Here is an 18,068-nt window from a genome sequence, read left to right as displayed (position 1 = left end):
CCTCCCCTCCCCCCACCCAACGTGTGGCCTGCGGGGACTTGGGACCCGGAAGCGACCTTCCCGTTCTCAGGCCCTCCTCTCATTTCCAGATAGGGAAACTGAGGCCCAAGGGGATAGGCATGACTTGCCCAAGCTCATCTGGCTAGTTAGGGGCGCGGCCGGGGAGGCACGCCGGTGTCACGGTCAGGCGCTGGGCACCTGGGGTGGCATTGCCGCTGGCTGTCTTCCTGGGTCTGGCCGGCTTCGCCTCGTTGGGAAAACTGGGGACGCTCGTAGAGCCTGCTGCCCAGGCACCGTGGGAAGGTGAAATGAGCCGGTGCACCTCAAGGTTCCTGGGCCCGGCACAGAGTCCGTTCTCCATGGTGGCTCGTGTTCGTGTCGTTGTTCACCTTCTGATCGTCCTCTTTTCTCTTCAGGCGCCCTGCTCTTCAGGGAGGTCATGTGTTGTAAGTAATTTTTACGCACGGGAGCCCTCGCACGTAGTCGGTGTTGCTGGGCATCAGGATATTGGTTTTTGACGTTGGTTATGAAATGAGGAAACGAACAGTAGGGCGCAAATGACACGATTGTGACAGGCTTCCAGCGTAGCTGCTTCTTGATTTTGCCGAGTAGTTCTCTGAACCCCACTAGCCGGAAAACCGTCAAGGCCGTGCCCTGGCATGAAGATAGAAAAATAAATTATTTCTAGAAGGCAAAACCTTTCTGTACCCTCATTCAGATTTGCCAGTTGATGCTATTTACAAAAAAAGGAGTAATTTTCACTCTCAATTCTCTAAAAGTTTTGTCATCCTTTATTCTATGTGGGTAAATCTGCTGTTCGTCTTTTGAATTACACCCAGTTACCTTGGAGCACGAAGAATAACAGGCTAAATGCATAACGGGCTTAGTGACAATTGCCTCTCACAAAAACTTGGTGTTTTAGTTTGCCATTATATGTAATTCTTCTCGTAGACTTTATTTTTGACACTTCTGCTTGAAAGCCCTAAACTGTCATAAGTAATACACTTGAGTGTGTTACCTCAGAGGTGCCTGATAAAACACCTAGGAGTCTCAGGGTAAAACAAGCTGCATATTTATTTGTGAGTCTACCTGACACAGAAAGCAGTTTGGTTTTAATTAAATCACGTATGAGTAAGTGAGTGAATGGGGGAAATGATTTGTTTCAGTTCACTAGTCAGGAATATTAACAGTAGCAATAGTTGCAGTAGTTATGAGCACTTTAGTTCTGTTCTGGTGCTTTTTGTGAATTAACTCGCACAACCTTGTGAGGTCAGTGCTGTTATTACCACTAGCATTTGACAGTGAGGAGTCCGGGACAGAGAGGTTAGGTTATCTACCCAGGGTCTTACAGCTAGGAAATGGAGGTGCCAGGGTTGGAAGCCATGCAGCAGCTTGTATTGTCTCAAAATGAAATGCTCTCTGTGGGTTCTGGCCTTACAGGGAAGGATTAAGATGTTCTTTGGCCTGAAAAAGCAGCTAATTTATATACTTATGTTTATTTTTTATTTCATGTATCTCCTGCTACACTGTGAGCTTCCTGAAAGCCATTCTGTTTCTCTTGCTTACCTCTGTATTCTCTGCAATAAAGCACTATGGCGAGCTTAATTGTAATTGGTTGAATGAATGAATGAATGAATGAATGACTTAATCATAATGGAAGGGATCTCTAAGGAATCATTTTTGCCCCCTCCTAGCCCCATGGCAGCTTCTGAGCTTATTAATATAAGTGTTTGTTTTTTATCGTCTCCTCCTTTGCCAAGGAACAACTTGGTTTAGGAAAACTAAATTCTACACATAGTTTAAAACTCTTTCTCTTTTAATCATCACCATTTTCTGAGGTAAGAGTTGTTTTTATTCCCCTTTTTTGGAGGAGGAAACCAGTTTAGGGAGGTTCAGCCTCGTCCCAGTGATGTCCCACCAAAAGAGACAAGGCCACACAGCCTACTTGAACTGGGACCCGGCCATAGCCCCTAAGAAGTGTGCTGCAGTTTCTCCCAGAAGTGCCCAGCCACAGTACGCCTTCCCTCCCGGGACTGCCTCTCTTAAAAATGTTCTCTGGTTCCTTTTGAACAGGGGTCCCTAACCTCTGGGCACCAATTGGCACCTGTCCGTGGCCTGTTAGGAACTGGGCTGTACAGTAGGAGGTGAGCAGCGGGCCTGCTGATGAAGCTTCATCTGCACGTAGAGTGCTCCCCATCACTCACATTACTGCCTGAACTCAGCCTTCTGTGAGATCAGCTGTGGCATTAGATCCCATGGGAGTGCAAACCCTACTGTGAACTGCCCATGCGAGAGATCTAGGTTGCACGCTCCTTGGGAGAATTTAATGCTTGATGATCTGAGGTGGAGCTGAGGAGGTGATGCTATTACTGGGGAGCACCTGCAAACACAGACTAACATGAGCGGTGAGGTTTAACTGCACAGAGACCATAGGAAATCAGTTGCTTGCAGACTCCTATCCAGACCCTATCCTTGAGTGGCAAGTGAGTTGCTGTACTTCAGTTGTATAACTGTGTCTGGCGGCAGGCTTTAAGTCAGAATCTGACACTTATTTTAGTTCACATGTGGCCCGCCCTTTATTTTATTTACCACTTCCATCCGTGCCTCCTTTTTTAAATGGTAAATTGTATAATTATTTTATTACATATTACAGTGTAATAATGATAGAAATAAAATGCACAATAAATGTCATGTGCTTGAATCATCCCCAAATCCCATTCCTCGCCTTGCCACTGTCCATGGAAAAATTGTCTTCCATGAACCCAGTCCCTGATGCCAAAAATGTTAGAGAGTGCTGCTTTAGAAAGTCCCATTCAACAGTGTGCTTCAGATGTGCTTGAGAGGACAGGGACTGGAAGTCGCTGATCCGAAGCTTGGAAAAGAGTAAATCGACAATTTCTAGATTGATTACCAGGATCTGGAATTGGGGAGGTTTCACATTAATACTGGATTTCTGACTTTGAAACAGATCCTAAGATATGCTGACACTGGGCCCCCAGGGTCATGAGGCCCGTGGGCTGGAGAGAGAGGCAGCCTCACCTTGAGCAAGGCCAGGGGTTCTGCACTTGCTCCTGTGCCCATCGGTCCTGTTGTGCTCTGTGATGTTAACTGCCAGCCCCCATTGGTATCTTTGTGATTCCCGATTCACCGTAGTATCATTTTCTAGTTATAATCTTGCAGTTTTCTACCAACCTTGATCTTCCTCCCATCTTCTTTGCCTTTTTGGGAGGTAGGGTACAGATTTGATCTGCCTGCAGTGGATTGCATTCCAGGGATATAAGTAAAGCTTAGAATTGATGATGGAACATTATGAGAGATACACGAATTTTATCACTGTATTACAAATATAGTTTAATTCCAGTTAGTTACTGAAAAGGGATCTTTTTTTTGTTGCATTTTATTTCTTTCAGACTTAACTCCAGAAAATATTGTCAAGGGAAAAGAAGACAGAATAATAGCATGATGAAGCATACTTTTTGATGAAATTTCTCTTTACGAAAGTGAAATAATTTAGTGTTTTTCATGCTGGTCTGTTAAGAACTGCCTGAGGCATTTGTTAAAAATTCAAATTTTCAAGTTCTCTTTGGAGTCAGCAGGTTCCTGGTAGAACCTGGACATCCATTTGTAGCAAGTGCTCCCATGGCTACTATAATCAGGCAAATTTGGGACCTTGGGCTTCATGCTTGGGATTGTAGCGCTTTTTTTGTTTTTTGTTTTCTTCTGACTCCTGGTCTTTTTTCATCTTTTGTATTTTTGAGTCAGGGTCTCACTCTTTCTCTCAGACTGGACTGCAGGGGTATAGTCTTGGTTCACCGCAGCCTTGATCTCCTGGGTTCAGGTGATCCTCTCTCCTCAGCCCTCTGTGGTACTACAGACACGCATCACCACTAATTTTTTTTATTTTGTAGAAATGAGCACTCCCTGTATTGCCCGGGCTGGTCTCGAAGTCCTGGACTCAGGTTGTCCTCCTGCCTGGCCTCCCAAAGTGCCACTGCACCCAGCCTGTAGCCCCTTTTTTGTTATGGCCTAGCATCAGGTTTCTTCTGAGAGTATTGGTGCATTTTTGTTCTTTCAGTATATACTATTGAAGCAAGTGCATCGAATTGATCTTAAGCACACATTAGTCACATAACTTAGGAGTCAGTAGTTTTATACGTTATGCTTGTGTTTTCCCAATAAAGTAAAAGTGTATTTGTTTGAGTCTCATATTTTCTTGGGATGTGATTATTTGTATTTTCATGATAAATGAAAGCTAAGTTTGAAACAACAAAACTACTTCCAGGGCCATGCAGCAAATTATAAGAACAGTGTATGCAATCTAGATCTTTAATTCCAGAGTTGTAAACTTTTCAGTAGGCCTTGCTGCCTGCTTAATTCAAGTTTCAAGTAAATACAAGCATCTTATCCATAACCCTGACAATCATAGTTCAGGCAAATGGTAGAATAATTTTATAAATACTAGAAATCCAACCTCCAAGAACCAATGTGTTAATGAGTGAAAGCGTCTGTACCCACCAATCCACATTGCCTGTCCCACTCAGATGTGTCCTGAATCCTTACCTCTCTTGAGTCTCTTCTCCCCAGACTTTTTTCTTCTGTTAGTTATTGGTTGTCATTGTAGGAGTAGGTGAACACAGAAGTTGGAACTGAGACTGGGGGGCCACATTGCCTGTATTTAACTCCTGCCTCCAGTACTTAACTGGCTGCATGACCTCGGGCCTCTTCCTCATCTGTAAAATACAGATAATAATAAAACCTCCCTCATGGGGTTTATTTGAGGTTTAAATGGTTTAATATATGGAAAAGTCTAGAACTGCACCTGGCTCACATATAAGTTTGTTTTTTATTAACACATTCTGACTTTCGTCTAAACTTAAGACCTTAAATGTGGCTTAACTCTATCTCCTTAATTTCCTGCCCCCACATCTAATCAGTTAACGGATCTGATCAGTTTTGCCTGTCCTTGTCATTCTTGTTGTCCCTTGTCATTTGTCAGTACTTCTTACCTTCCTTTTTTAAATTTCATTGTATCGCCCAGTGTCTTATTTATTATTTATTTCTTGCTTTAAAACCTTGCTTCATGTTTACAGCAGGATAAAGTCCAAACAGCTGAGCTTGGCATTTGGCACTTTTGATGTGGTACACCTCCTATCCTTCGCACCAGCCAACCTGGTCAATCACCATTCCCCATTTCTTTGAACACAACTCGCTTATTTCTGCCTTTCTTCATTTTTAGCCTTTGTTTATTGATTTCCCCATCTTTACAAGTCCTGCTTATTTTGTAGATCTTGTGATCGTCTCTTAACATTCTGTAATACTTGCTCTTATTTTATATCTGTTTTATCTATAATCTCATAGTACCTACCTGTCACTGTGTATCTTCTTGTAATCCTCATATAGGGTAGTATCTGCTACCGTAACAAAGCCTAGATTTCAGTAGCTTAATACTGTGGTTGCTCATTCATGAGACAGTTCAGTGTGAGTGTCCTTCCACTTTGTGACCCTGCCATTCCGTAAGGGCTTTATTGGCGGAAGGATCAAGTGAGAGTGGGAAAGGGATGCTACTTAACTTCGTGGACTTACGATGACACACAACACTGCCACTCAGTCCAGTGGGGAGAACTAGTACCATGGGCCACCTGATGTGAGGGGAGCTGGGAGTGTAGCCCTTGGCTGAGTTGGCTTCCCACTGACAACTGTGTTGTAGCAGTAGGGTCGTGAATTCTGGTGAGTTGATAACCATCTCTGCCGTCTCTTGGCAGTGGGAGCCTAAGCTCTGGCATATTTCTTTACAAAGCACAGCACTCTGCAGCACTCAGTGTGGTACTTGCATATAGGAAGTTTCGTTAAATATTTAAGTGAGCTAGTGATAGAACAAAAAAGATGAACAGAGTAGGTTAAAGGGCTTATTTCAGCAGACTTCATTTGAATCTTCCTTTTACACATTATTAGTTGAGTGACGTAAGGATGTTATTTATCCAGTGCTCTTCAAGGGGGGATAATAACTGCCCACTGCATAAGGCTGTTGTGAAGATGAAATGAAGTAAGGTACAGAGGTTGGCATGTAGTGATCCCTCAGTAAAAGATGGTCATTATTGATAAACACGTCAAGTTTCTTTGTAGTGATCTTTAAGAAAGTTTAAATTAACTGTCATTTAGTGCCCTATGGTAGAAATGAATTAGAGGTAGCCACAGGCTTCCTGTGACAGATTAGGATTTAAGAGAACTGTATCAGAGTCCAGAGCTTACTAACTAGTGTGTGACTTGGGCAAGTCATAACACCTTTTGTCATCTTTCCATTTCTATGTGTCATGGGTCATGAATTATCAAATCAAATCAGTATGAAGATTTATGTGACATTATGGTTTGTTGAAATACCAAGGAGATAATTGCTTAGCAATACCAAAATTATCTAGTTTTTTTAGTATTATTTAATGCTGAATGTGTTAAGTATTAAATTGAAAAATACTGTAAACCCAGATGACCTCTTCAGCCCCTGTCAAAATTCGTGTAATGAGAGTAACAAACTGAGTTGAAAACATTTTCAGAGTAAGATTTTGTTTGTCTTGTAGGCATTTTGTTCCCAACATCACCTTTGGTCACCCTGTGGTAGAAAGCCTTCGAAAGCAGCTAGGCCAGGACCCTTTCTTTGGTAAGTGGGTGTTATGCCATCTGAAGCTGGATGTGTTACACAAGTAAAGGAAAAGTGGATAGTTGATTGTTGATTACTTAACTTCCGAGAGCATCTAGACCCCCCCCCCCCGCCCCCTCCCTGTGCTGGAGCTTCATTGGCCTGATTCCAGTAGCAAGCCAGACCTTTTCCTGCTTCAGGGCCTTGGCGCTTGCTCATCTCTATAGAAAGTGCTTTGCTTGGCTGGCTGCCTTATCTTTGGGCCTCAGGTTAGTTGTCTTCAGAAAGGCCTTTCTGAGCACCCTATCCTAAATTAGCCTTTAGCCAGTTATCTTCAACCTTGTTGATTTTCTTCTTAAAACTTCCTTCCATCTGAGATTACTTTTAGCAGACTGTAAACTCTGAGGGCAGGGTTTGAATCCACCTTGTTTACTGTAGTTTTCCTAACTCTAAACATAGACATGGTGGGGCTCGATGTAATTGTTCAGTGAATTTATGAATCAGTTGCCTGACTTACGGTCTAGAAGCTATTTATTTCTTGCAAATTGGAGCTTTCTGCAGGTGGGGCCTAATAAATATTCTTCATTCTGATAGGACAGTGTGAATTAAGATTTTTAAGTGACATAGTGACCTGGAAGTTATTTTTCATGGAACATGGATTCAGTCCACATGGTTTTTTGTTTTATTAAGTTAGCAGTGCTTCACTTGCCAAATCTCTTTTTTATATAAGAAATTTTACAAGTCTTTATAAGTAGCATAGTAGTTTTTATGTAACTTAGAATTTAGTAGAACTTAGTTGTTTTTTTCCCAAGTGTTTTATGGACCAATTTTATGAGGAAACTCTAACTGTGCTGTTGGGCATAGTAGTTACAAACCACATGTGGCTATTAAAATTAAATAGACTTACAAATTCAATTTCTCTTTCACATTAGCCACATTACAAATCATCAGTAGCCTCATGTGGCTAGTGACCCCCATGTTGTACAGTACACCTATGGGACATTTCCATCGTCATAGACGATTGCGTTGGGTGGAGTCTCTCTGTACAGAATCCATCTACTTTGAGTGCAACAAAGAAAATGTACATTATCATCTCATTTCTGTGGCATGCAGAAACAATGTTCCACCAACATGGTCACCATTTTGAAATTTCCAAATAAAGGAATATAGTTTTAATTATCTAAACGTTTTTTTAAACCACATTTTGGAAAACGGATTTTCCAAAATAAGTTTGTAATTCCATTAATCAGCTTTTATACCAGGTGCCATGACTTTTTTCTGTGAATTGAAGTTCTGACTATGAGAGGCGGATGAAATACAAGGTCCGACAATTAAGTTTGTGAACTTGCCACTGTACGCTTACATTGGCAGCACTGTACAAGCAGCTTAGTGAGGTTTTATAACTTTGGTACATCAGTGTCTCACAGCTGTGTTTGTGTCGACATATGGCGGGGTCTTGCTGAGGGATGTTCATTATTGCATGTTTTTGTGTGTCATCGCAAGAATGTCAGAACTTGAGTTAGAGCAGCGGATGAACATTACATTTCTTATTAAACTTGGCAAGAGTGGAAGTCAAATCAGGTATATGCTGCTCTAATTTTTTATGGGGATAATGCCAAGAAGAAAACATCGGTGCACAAATGGATTAAATGTTTTTCTGAGGGGAGAGAGTGTCACTGATGAAGAGAGGTCAGGACAGCCAGTAAGGAGCAGAACTGATGAAAGCATGGCAGAAATTTGTTGGATTGTGTGACAAAATTGTCAGCTGTCTGTGATAAGCACAGCAGACCAAATGACTATTGATGGAGGAACAGCTAGGAAAATCTTAACTGGAAATCTTGGCATGAGAAAGGTGTGTGCAAAAATGGTCCTGAAGGAGCTCTCGCATCACAACAATGCACCAGCTCACACAGCACTGTCTGTGAGGGAGTTTTTAGCCAGTAAACAAATAACTGTTGGAACATCTTCCCTACTCACCTGATCTGGACCCCAGTGACTTTTTTCTTTACCTGAAGATAAAGGAAATATTGAAAGGAAGATGTTTTGATGACATTCAAGGGTAATACAAGGACAGGGACAGCTCTGATGGCCATTTTAGAAAAGGAGTTCCAACACTGCTTTGATGGGTGCACTAGGTGCTGGTGTCAGTGCATAGTTTCCCAAAGGGAGTACTTTGAAGATGACTGTGTTGATATTTAGCAGTGAGGTGGAGCACTTTTTCTAGGATGAGTTTATGAACTGTCAGACCTCGTAAATGGCGTTGTTTGCTCCAACTGTACAGTGACCACAGAGTCCTGTGCTTCTGGCTTTCTTGTGTGAGTCTGAAAAAGTTTTTGATTTTTAATTTTTTTCTTTTCTCTCCTTTTTATTTGGGCCCCTGTTACCACATCTCACTACTGTCTGTACCTTCTCTTGTCACTGACTTTTCTTTTACGAATCCTATGGCCACTACCACACACAATCTGCTTTTTCTTCCTGTTTTTAGTTTTTTTGCTGATATGCTAATTAGTCTTTCTAGAATTGGGTCTAAAAGATGAGTGAACTCCATTTACTTTAGTATTTGGGTTTTGTGACCTTTGGTTTTTACATTAAAAAGTGTTTATTTAAGTCTTGGATCTTGGTTGTTGGATAATTGGTGCATGAATGTATTCTAGGAACTAGATCACATATTGTAAATATAACTACTTGAGTTCTTAGCTGTTTAATGTTAGTGTTGACTAGAAATAACTGTCTAAGATAGTGATAGGAAAAGTCTGTTCTTTTTATTCTCTAAGTCAGTCGTCCTCAAGTGTAGGGACCCATGGAAATCCTTAAGACTCTTTTAGACCACCCATGAGTACACCAAAACTATTTTCATAAATACTAAGATATTATTTGCTGCTGTTTATATTGAGGGTGCAACAACGAGTTAGTTTGCTAGTGCCTTAACCCAAAATAAGGCAGTGATATTGAACTATACCAGTAGTCATTGAATTTTTCATCACTGTGCATTTGCGGTAAGTATCCTTGATTAAACAGTACAGATTATTTTTTAATAAATCTTAGTTCTTGAATGGATGCCTTTTTAACATTTTATGTGACAGAGCACCTGTAAAGCACTTGTGCTGCATACTAGAACATAATGGTTTTCTCAAGGAAACAGACTTGTACCACAGTTTGAGTTATGATCTGAACAAGCTGCTTTTTTCACGAACACTGTTTTTACCTGAAAGAATGACTGACACCTGTAGTATCGTTTTTCAGATTGGCTATTTTACTGACATTAAAAAAAAAAATTAGTGAGCCTGTCACGTCAAGGAAGATGCATTGGCATTTTTGTTACTATTGACATGGCTAGAGCTTGTCAGAGAAAATTAGAATTTTGGAAAATTTGTATCTTATCAATGTGAACTTGACAGCTTCCCAGTACTTACAGGTTTTCTGATGAGATCTGTAGTGCTTTTAACAAATATGATTTGGGAGTACTATGGAATGAAATCTGTCACTGTCTAAAAAAACCTGTGTAACTCAGCGAACCAGTACGTAAAATGTTAATTCAAAGTGCTCATGCCTATAATCCCAGGATTTTGGGAGGCCAAGGTGAGAGGATTGCCTAATAAGCCCACATGTTCCGGACCAGCCTGGGCAACTTGGCGAGACCTCATCTCTACAATAAATCAAAAAATTAGCCTGGCATGGTGGCGTGTTCCTGTGGTTCCGGCTACTTGGAAGGACCCATAGGCAGGTTTGCCGAGCCACTAACTCATGCATTTTACTCTTCTCTTTTCTTGCTATAAAACAGTATACAAATGGTATCCGATTTAATGACGGTTTGAGTTATGGTTTTTCAACTTTACAATGGTGTGAAGCCAGTCCTCATTCAGTAGGAACTGTGCTTTGAATACCTATATAGCCATGCTGTTTTTCACCTTTAGTACAGTATTCAGTAAATTACATGTATAATCAGTGCTTTATTCTAAGACAGATTTGTGTTGGGTGATTTGCCCAGCCACAGGCTAATGTAAGTGTTCTCAGTGCATTTAAGATAGGCTAGCTGAAGCTAGTCTGTGATGTAGGTTAGGTGTGCTCATTACATCTCGACTTATGATATTCTCAATTTATGATGGGTTTATCAGGCTATAGCCCCATCATACGTCAAGGAGAATCTATATTGCAATCAATTAGATGCAGAACAGGCAGGAGAATGTAGGTATCTTCTGTGAAGCCAGATGTTAAACACTTGCAAACATGTAAAACTGTGTCGCCTTTAAGTAGCATGCAACTGGTTTATTACTTCTTAGTGAATTAGGAAGTACATACTTTAAAGTGTCATAGTGTGGATTTCTAATACGTTAAATACCTGTAAGTATAACCTATGTCAACTAAAATTTCTTGGGAATTTAAATACTTTTTAAAGAGTGTAAAGGGAACCTGATACTAGAACATTTGAGAACTACTTATGTAACATGACCCATAGGCAGGTTTGCCGAGCCACTAACTCCGCGAGCATCATGGAGATTCTCCCTTGAGGGCCTGCTAGAGTGTGAGGAAGGAAGACCAAGCAGCCTGGTGCCTTAAGGAATGAACAAACTAGATATTTAATTTAATTTAATTTAATTTATTTTAATTTATTTTTGAGTTGGAGTCTCACTCTATCACCCAGACTGGAGTGCAGTGGCCGCCCCCCGGCCACTGCAGCCTCCACCTGCTGGGCTCCGGCGATCCTTCCGCCTCAGCCTTCCAAGGAGCTGGAACTACAGGCGTGCGCTACCACGCCCGGCTAATTTTTGATTTATTGTAGAGATGAGGTCTTGCCAAGTTGCCCAGGTGGGTCTCGAACCCACGGGCTCAGGCAATCCACTCACTTCAGCCTCCCAAAGCGCTGGGATTACAGGCTGAGCCACCGAGCCCGGCTCAAACTAGATATTTTAAACCGGATTGAATTTTCCTTGTCTATACTACAAAGAAATAAACACCTGATTGAATACATTTTTAAAAAAATAAAGGTTTATTTAATAAAATATGTTCTGATTTAATTACTTGTTCTGACTTAGAAATAGAAACTTTAACCTTGGCTTCATTGGTCAACCTGTATTCTCTTTTCCTGATATTTTTTCTTTTTTCTTTTCTTTTTTGAGTTGGAGTCTCACTCTGTCGCCCAGACTGGAGTGCAGTGGCCGCTCCTGGCCACTGCAGCCTCGACCTGCTGGGCTCCGGCGATCCTTCCGCCTCAGCCTTCCAAGTAGCTGGAACTACAGGCATACGCTAGCATGCTCGGCTAATTTTTTGATTTATTGTAGAGATGAGGTCTCGCCTGCCCAGGTGGGTCTCGAACTCGCGGGCTCAGGCAATCCACGCACCTCAGCCTTCCAAAGGCGTGGGATTTCCTGATATTTTTTCAAAGCTTTGTTATATTTCAACATCTTAGTTGAGTTCTGGAATATTATAATTTTTTTCTTAAATAATGCTTAGCTATGTCAAAAACATGCTTCCTCCACCAAAACAAAACACTTAACTCTCCTCACTGCCATCTACTGAGCATAGGATTCTTCCCAGAATATTTCTTGGTTTAGTCTCTTTAAGCTGCCGTCTCCTAGTCATGGAACACTGTTACGTTTTAAGTCAAGATCTCTAGAAGCCCTCGCCCATTTTTCCCTTCTGTATTTATCAAGCTTTAGAATTAAGAAGAATGTCAGGCTGCTTCTAGTCAACATGTCTTTCTCTTTCAATCTTTTCCTGCTCCTCTGGTCTTCTGCCTGTCAGTGAATGCCAGTTCTGTTTTTTTCAGTTGATCAGGTCAGATCTTTGGCAGCATCCTGACTTTCCTGTCATCTTCCACTAATTCATCCTCAGCTCTGCTGGCTCTACTTGCAGAACATCCATCCTCAATTGCTGCTGTCATTTCTGACCTGGGTTATTGCCAGAGTAGCCTCATTCGGACCTGGCCACTTCTCCACTCAAAGCCTATGGGACTTTTTACTGTCTTATTCAGAGTAAAACCCGGCGGCCTGCAGTGCTCTGGGCTGTTTCTCCTCAACACGTGCCCCTCTAACCTTCACCAGTGCACCTGCAGCCCCAGCCACATTGCCCTCTCCCACTACGAATGGAGTCTCTTTGACAGCAGAGATTTTTGCCCCTCCATGAGGCCTAGAATAATTAATGATGCAGTAGTAGCTGCTCAGTACATGTTGGTGTGTGGAATAAATTGCTTAATTTTGCTTTCTTCAAGGAATCAGTGCTGCACAGATAATATGAGTTCTTTAAGATTTTTTGGAGTGGCATTTCCTGGACCTAGACCTAGGTTTCCTGATTTATAGTTGTTAACTAGAAATACAGCACCATATGTTTTTTGTGGAAAGACATTTTTCCCTAAATGAATTTGACCAAAAACCTTATCTGGAAGATAAAGGAAAACTACCTATACTGAAGTATAATTATTTAAATAAAAATTTTCTGATGCCAGAAGGGTTTATATCTGACATGCACAAACTGCAGGCTAGCTTCCAATCATATGAGCCAGGTATTTCCTTTCAGTAATATATAGAGGGGTCTTTTCTTTCTAGACATGCACATGATGGTGTCCAGGCCGGAGCAGTGGGTAAAGCCAATGGCTGTAGCAGGAGCCAATCAGTATACCTTTCATCTCGAGGCTACTGAGAACCCAGGAGCTTTGATTAAAGACATTCGGGAGAATGGGATGAAGGTAAGAAATCAGTGGTGCCAGTAATGACAGGTATGTCACTCTCAGAGTTTGGAAAATTTGAAACAGGAAAACTGGAAATGACAGGTCAAGAGAACCTGACTTATGCAGCTGTTCTTCAGCTGTGAAGCCAGAGTTTAACTATGGCTTGATTGCCAGATAGGATTTATATATTCCACTAACTCTGGAAAATATTTACTTTTAATAGCCTTGTTATCTTTTTCAAAAAATGGAAGTAATAGTCTGAATAATTTATTATTCTATTTTATAAGAGTAGATATTTCTACTAGACCTGCTATGTCACAATAGTATAATTATAATACAGAAATACCTGTTAATACGATGTAGCAAATTTGTCTCTGTTACAGGTTGGCCTTGCCATCAAACCAGGAACCACAGTTGAGTATTTGGCACCATGGGCTAATCAAATAGACATGGCCTTGGTTATGACAGTGGAACCTGGGTTTGGAGGGCAGAAATTCATGGAAGATATGATGCCAAAGGTAAAAGAAGTCTTTGATTCTGAGATGAAGCTTTTACTATATGTGTTCATTCAGTAAGCATATATATTGAAAGACTTATGTTTTTAGGTATACCTTGTTCAGAAGGTGAAAAGACAGGAATCCCTGTCCTTTCCAAATATGACAAATGCTGTAATAGATTTAAGATTTAAATATCAGAGAAGATGTTTTTAGGTATACCTTGTTCAGAAGGTGAAAAGACAGGAATCCCTGTCCTTTTCAAATATGACAAATGCTGTAATAGATTTAAGATTTAAATATCAGAGAAGATATTATTACATCTTGAAATTTTCTTTCAAAATCATCATTTCTGTAACCTTTAGATCTCTTAGAGTTTTCATCCACTTGAGCGTTTGTATAGTCTCTGCGAAGACATGACAAATTATAATTTGCTAAACAGAACAAAACTTGCTTTAGCAAGCTTAATTTGTTTTAGTACATTAAAAGCCTTGTGTTTCCCAATAATGTTTTGTGTTGATACAGTGAGACACATGGTGTTTTAGTGGCTAATTTAGCTGTTTGATTTCTTGTTGTTATTTCGTTGTTTTTTCCCTCAAATATCCACTTCAGGAGTTGCTTATTTCCTCGTGTGTATCTAGGTTCACTGGTTGAGAACCCAGTTCCCGTCTCTGGATATAGAGGTCGATGGTGGTGTAGGTCCTGACACTGTCCATAAGTGTGCAGAGGTGAGATTGCCCCTCCATTGTGACTAGACCAATTTCCTGTCAAATATATCTCCAGGACATTGTCTCACAGGCCAAAGAGATTTTTCCCCTATGGTTCCTAAGTTATCTTACTTTCTTAGAAAAGTGTTTTTCTTCACTTATAGAAACAGAAAAATAAAGAGCAATAGATGAATATTCTAAAATCACGTAAATTGTTAAATAGTAAATCCTAGTTGTCTCAGTAGTGCCAAAGAGAGTTTTTTTTTCCCAAAAAATAATGTAATGAATATTGGCCCTTTGGAAGATCATTTAGTTCTAGGGCTTGGAGTAAGAATTTTTTCCACAATAGGAAAAGAAAAGATACTTCCTTACCAAGGTAGTGAGGGGAAAATAGAGATATCTAACTGACCCAGAATGTTACTCTTTTTGAACCTAGGTGTATTTAGTTACCTATTTGTCCCTTGTAAGAATTAGCTAAAACATTTTTGATGAAAGCCTGGGCCTGATACACATCTGGTTCTCTCTGGTACCCCTTTGGCCACCTAGGTAGAGGTTAGGTGAGTTTTTTTCTTTTTTTTCAGGTAGCTAGTGTAGCATAGTAACCCCTCCCGTAACCCTGGAGGGAATTAACACTTACATGGCCTGCTTTTAGCCAGCAATTTGGTGTATCTGTACTTCCAGGTTCTTGTATAACTGCCACACTTTTCTGCTTGATACATACCTATCAAAAACATGGCAGTAGTAAATATTTATGCAGGAGGGACTGACCAGAGTATCAGTGAGCACATATCCTTTTGACCCCTTGTGGAATTGCTTTTACTCAACTGTGCTTTGCCATTATGCTATTCCTGCTTTAAAAGAGACATGTTAAGTGTTACCCCTGTAAAATTCAGCATAGTAATTCCTATGAGGATGGTGGTTGGAAATGGAATGCTCTGTCATAGGATGATAGTGCCTTACTAGAGAATGTTGTTCATCCTCTTCTCCCTCTTCTAGCAATGAATCACATGACAGATTAGGTTTCCCTCAAGCCATATCCTAGCAAGCTCAGAGTTAAATTTAGACCCATCTTATTAGCTTTTCTTTGTTCTGTTTTTGCTTCCACATTTAAAAATATCTTAAATCTAGCCGGGCTCGGTGGTTCAGCCTGTAATCCCGTGTCTTGGGAGGCTGAGGTATGTGGATTGCCCGAGCCTGCGGGTTCGAATCCCGCCTGGGCAACTTGGTGAGACCTCATCTCTATAATAAATCAAAAATTAGCCGGGCATGGTAGCGTGCGCCTGTAGTTCCAGCTACTTGGAAGGCTGAGGCGGAAGGATCGCCAGAGCCCAGCAGGTCAAGGCTGCGGTGGCCGGGAGCGGCCACTGCACTCCAGTCTTGGTGACAGAGTGAGACTCCAACTCAAAAAAAAAAAAAATCTTTTTTAAACCACCTGAGAACCATTCTGGAATGTAATGAAGTGTAAAGAGACATTCCATTCTTTTCTGACACAAAAATAAGAAATTATTTAAATGTAATGTTGCCATGTCTTTTTGGATAATTTTACATTTTAGTAATAATTGTACTTTCGCACTATCTACAGATAATATAAATAATTCAGAGATTAAGCTGGGGGCAGTGGTTCACACCTGTAATCCCAGCACTTTGGGAGGTGGATTGCCTGAGCCCAGGGGATCAAGACCAGCCTGGGCATCTTGGCAAGATCTCGTCTCTACAATAAATAAAAACATTAGCTGGGTGTGGTAGCACATATCTGTAGTTCCGGCTACTTGGAAAACTGAGATGAAAGGATCACCTGAGCCCAGCAGGTCAAGCTGTGGTAGCAGTGAGGATGCTAGGCACTTCGGCCTGGGCGACAGTAAGACTCCAACTCAAAAAAATTAATAATTCAGAGATTAAAATACTGTTTTTTAGTAGCTATAGGGGCATCGGTAGATACTAATAAAAACCTTAATGGAATTGAGGATTAAAAGTTTTTAAACCTTATCTAAATATTGGCAAAGATACTGTGTGGCTTAGTAAGAGTTGTTTTACCAAAAAGGTCAATGATTTCCTAAGACATTTAAAAATAATTTCACACCCTCATTTGTGAACATTTTAACGTCTTTCCTTTATTGAACCAGATTGCTTAAGTCTGTTCATCTCAATGGGGTTTTTGTACCATAAAGATGTTGAAAGATACAAGGACAAACATTCTAGTCTAGGAATTCTGTTTTCGGCTTTTCTGTATTTCCTCTGAGGCATAACCTAAGTGTTTACTTCTTTCAGGCAGGAGCTAACATGATTGTGTCTGGCAGTGCCATTATGAGGAGTGAAGACCCCAGATCTGTGATCAACCTGTTAAGAAATGTTTGCTCAGAAGCTGCTCAGAAACGTTCTCTTGATCGATGAAACCCCAAGGAGCCCAGTGTTTCTGCTCATGAAATCCCCTTTTTTCCTGGAAAACAGGAATATTGACTACCAAATCGTATTGCAGTTCAGGCAGTACTGCTTTTCTGAGCAATTTATTCATTCCAGTGATTAAAATCTATTGTGCAGATTCTAGGTTAGAAATCGATGTGTATAACAACATTCTTAGTGATGCAATTTGAAGATTAGTGAAGTGAAATACTCAGTTTTTACTGGGATACTTGATTTTTATAAAGAGTAAAAATATGACTGTATTAAGGATACAAACAGAAATGTGTCTTAATGCCTGAGGGGGGCATATTAGCTACAGGATAAAAACAATTTTTTTTTCTGTATTTCTAAAAAGAATTTTGTTTTCTCAGCTGTTTTCCAAAAGCAAAGGAAGTCCTTACGTTTGTGATTTGTTCTTATGCTTAATAATAATAAGTAGCATGGAATTTTAAAATAAGTTTGGGTGGGATGGCATATCATATTCTTGCATCTAAAAACCATCACTTTTCACCTTTTACTTAATTCGTAAAAACTATAAAAAGTATATGAAACCGAGGAGTTCTAAAATATAAGCAAAGATTTTATCAAGGTGTTTTCTTTGTCAAAGCAGGTTATTTCATGATCCTCTGCACCGCCACTTTTCTTAATCTTCCTGTTCTTAGAACGTTAAATGATGTAGTCGTGTTGGCTCTGAGTAGAAAGGAGAAGAAAAGCCTCTGTTTGGAAGTAATATTGGGTTGAATTCTTGAAATAGCCCCTTTCTGGCTGTGGTTTGACCTTTAACAAATCACCCAAACATTTGCATTTCCCTTAACTCATTTATACATTGAATGTAATTATAACAACTGGGGTTGTTTGAGATGTGAGACATAACACTATATGCGAAGCATCCAGTACTTTTCCTAGAATTTAGAATTTAGAATTTAATTATAACAACTGGGGTTGTTTGAGATGTGAGACATAACACTATATGCGAAGCATCCAGTACTTTTCCTAGAATTTAGAGGGTGCTGTATACAAAGTGACTAGTACTATTTAAGTTTATGTTTTGTGAGTTATAAAGTACTTTGATATATTTTGCTAAATTCTCATTACATCTGTAAATCATTCCTATAAGTGGTGATAGAGCAGGTATTTTTGTCCCCAGTTAAAAAAGGAAACTAAAGCCCAGC

General features: G+C 40.3%; 1 protein-coding gene across 6 annotated transcripts in view; it reads left to right on the top strand.

The window, feature by feature from the left end:
* RPE (ribulose-5-phosphate-3-epimerase) overlaps nucleotides 1-17,489 on the top strand; it is a 17,880-nt gene extending 391 nt beyond the window's left edge. For 2 of the 6 annotated variants that reach the window (XM_008050365.2, XM_008050366.2), the window contains exons 2-6: nucleotides 6,573-6,652; nucleotides 13,174-13,313; nucleotides 13,679-13,813; nucleotides 14,431-14,517; nucleotides 16,765-17,037. In XM_008050365.2, coding sequence (XP_008048556.1) covers nucleotides 6,573-6,652; nucleotides 13,174-13,313; nucleotides 13,679-13,813; nucleotides 14,431-14,517; nucleotides 16,765-16,887 — 565 coding nt within the window. In that variant the 3' untranslated portion in view covers nucleotides 16,888-17,037. Of the gene's footprint in view, nucleotides 1-416; nucleotides 437-6,572; nucleotides 6,653-13,173; nucleotides 13,314-13,678; nucleotides 13,814-14,430; nucleotides 14,518-16,764 lie in introns of all 6 variants that reach the window. The other 4 variants (XM_021708730.1, XM_021708731.1, XM_021708729.1 and 1 more) reach the window with 4 other exon arrangements.
* Nucleotides 17,490-18,068: the final 579 nt, after the last annotated feature.

Source organism: Carlito syrichta, unplaced genomic scaffold (assembly GCF_000164805.1).
Source record: "Carlito syrichta isolate Samal-C Ts95f unplaced genomic scaffold, Tarsius_syrichta-2.0.1 Scaffold144990, whole genome shotgun sequence".
In the NCBI taxonomy this organism is placed as follows: domain Eukaryota; kingdom Metazoa; phylum Chordata; class Mammalia; order Primates; family Tarsiidae; genus Carlito; species Carlito syrichta.
The sequence above is the reverse complement of the archived record's forward strand: the minus strand, read 5'-3'. Positions and strand labels throughout refer to the sequence as shown.